The sequence below is a fragment of the Cyprinodon variegatus genome, unplaced genomic scaffold, assembly GCF_000732505.1.
Source record: "Cyprinodon variegatus isolate N-32 unplaced genomic scaffold, C_variegatus-1.0 Scaffold1111, whole genome shotgun sequence".
NCBI classification, from domain to species: domain Eukaryota; kingdom Metazoa; phylum Chordata; class Actinopteri; order Cyprinodontiformes; family Cyprinodontidae; genus Cyprinodon; species Cyprinodon variegatus.
In genome coordinates, this window is record NW_015151564.1 from 68,955 (window position 1) to 71,266 (window position 2,312).

General features: G+C 35.3%; 1 protein-coding gene across 1 annotated transcript in view; it reads left to right on the forward strand.

The window, feature by feature from the left end:
• The window catches only part of LOC107101538, a 19,511-nt gene that overhangs the window by 13,377 nt on the left and 3,822 nt on the right, over positions 1–2,312 (forward strand). The window contains 2 exon segments of the mRNA XM_015400488.1: positions 414–1,250; positions 1,458–1,843. Of these exon segments, the coding sequence (XP_015255974.1) occupies positions 414–1,250; positions 1,458–1,843 (1,223 nt within the window).

Genomic DNA, 2,312 nt, shown 5'->3' on the forward strand with positions numbered 1-2,312 from the left:
AATTGGTGCTATGTAAATAAATGAATTTAGTTGAGTTATTTTTAAGGGGGAAATTACAAAGTCAATCAACTGTTTTGGTTTAGTTTTCCTGAACTATTGACTTCCCATGAAGAATTTAACACAGCACCGTAGAATAACACTTCTTGATGGTATTGTAACTGGTGATCATACATTGGCAATTACAACCTCACTGCCGGTTTTACTTGAACAATTTCTTCTCACTTCTCTGTCTCTTGAGGATAGCAAAATAATTTTGCTTAGCTTTTAGTAGACATTTTAATTGATGCCAAATTTAGAGGAAAATTATTATCTCTTTTATGCTGGTTTCTGATCTTCCGCTTCAATTAAATTATAAGTAAGCTGGCCTTTGCTTCCTCTCTTTTTCAGGACATGAAGACAAGTGGAAATATGAGTGCCTCAGAATTGTTTTGATTGGAAGGTCTGGGTGTGGGAAGAGCTCTTCCGGAAACACTATCCTGGGTAGAAATGAGTTTGATCAAAAGCTAAGCCAAAAGTCCGTCACAAAGTCTTGTAAGAAATCAATGGGTGAGGTAGAAGGTCGTCCTGTTGCTGTGGTGGACACTCCTGATTTCTTTGATAACAGTTTTAGCCAAGAAGAAGTGAATAACGAATTGTTGCGATGTATCAGCCTTTTGGCTCCAGGCCCACATGTCTTCTTGGTTGTAGTACAAATCGGAGCAAGGCTTACACCAGAAGAGAAGGAGACACTTAAACTTATTAAAGACAGTTTTGGAAAAAATTCTGAAAAGTTTACTATCATCCTTTTAACCAGAGGGGACATGCTGCAAAAACAGTCCATTGAAGATTACATAGAAAAAGACTGTGATGAATCCTTTAAAGAGCTTATTAGAGACTGTGAGGAAAGATACCATGTGTTTGACAACAGCAATATTAAAAACCGAGGACAGGTAGTAGAGCTGATCAGAAAGATTGATAACTTGGTGGCCAAAAATGGATGCTTCACAAATGAGATGCTGCTAGAGGCTGAAACAGCCATACAGGAAAAAATTCAGATAATCCTTCAGGAGAAAGAGGAAGAATTTAAGAGAGAAAGGGAGAAACTAGAAGAAAGACACCAGAGGAAGAGGAAAAAGAAAGAAAAAAAAATAAAAGAAGAAAGAGCAAAAACTGAAAAAGAGATCAAAGAAAACAATGCCAAAATTCAGGAGATCAAGAGAAAACTCCAACAGGCTCAAGAGGAGAAACTGAAAGAACAAGAGAGGAGAAAAGTATTAGAATCTTCATGGGCACATCACACAAGCGCTATGACAGGAAGTGTTTATGAAAGCATTTATCAATGTGTAGATGAATCAGAACATATTTATGAACCTGTTTCTGATTACTATAACATTGGCCAAATCCCACAAAAAGGTAAAATCATAACACAGCAGCCCTTGGATAAAACTATAGAAACTTTACAACAGAAATGGCAAGAGCAGGACAAAAAGAGGCAAGAGGAAGAAGAAAATCTTGAATATTTATATGAAAGCATTAAAGAGGAATTAACAAAACAACTGGAGGAGGATGAAAAAATAAAAGAAAAGGAGGTTTTATATGAAGCGAAAATGGATTATGTATTCAAGCAAGAATTAGACAAACTAAGAGAGAAACATGAGGAAATAGCCCGTCAAAAAGCCGAAGAGCTTAATGAGTTCAAAGAGGAATTTAGAAAAGAATTTAAAGCTCAGACAAAAGGACATACAAAAAAGGAAAAAAACTTACTAAAGGCCCTTAAGGAGTTCACTGACAGGGGAAATAAATCCAAACGCAGAAAGGAAAACATTGACATGGTGAAAAGTGTGACCAAAAACAAAGAACTGAGGCAAATGATTTCAAAACAATCAGAAGAGATGAAAAACACCACAACTCGACAACAAATGATTAATCTGGAAAAAAAACACGACAAAGAGCTGGATGAACTGATTCTACAGCTTATGGATGAAATTAACATATACTAACTGCTTTATTTACTTTGGTTGGACAAATGGGATCAACATAGCAGACTGACGATGGATCAGAAGAGTTTATCAGCATAACAAAGGCTTTATCTCGAGGAAAATCAACAATGTACAAATAAACCGCTGATGACTAAAAATAACTTATTTACTGCAACATTAATAAATTATTTCTACATTTTCAATTATTCAGTGGAGAAATATAGCAATGCTTTCAGAAACTTTAACCTAATACCTAAATTTATACCAAAATTTGTTTAACCAATGCTCCTATTAGAGACTCAGCTGTTGAGCTCATACTACATGACTGGTAAGCAATTTAAAAATAAGATTTAA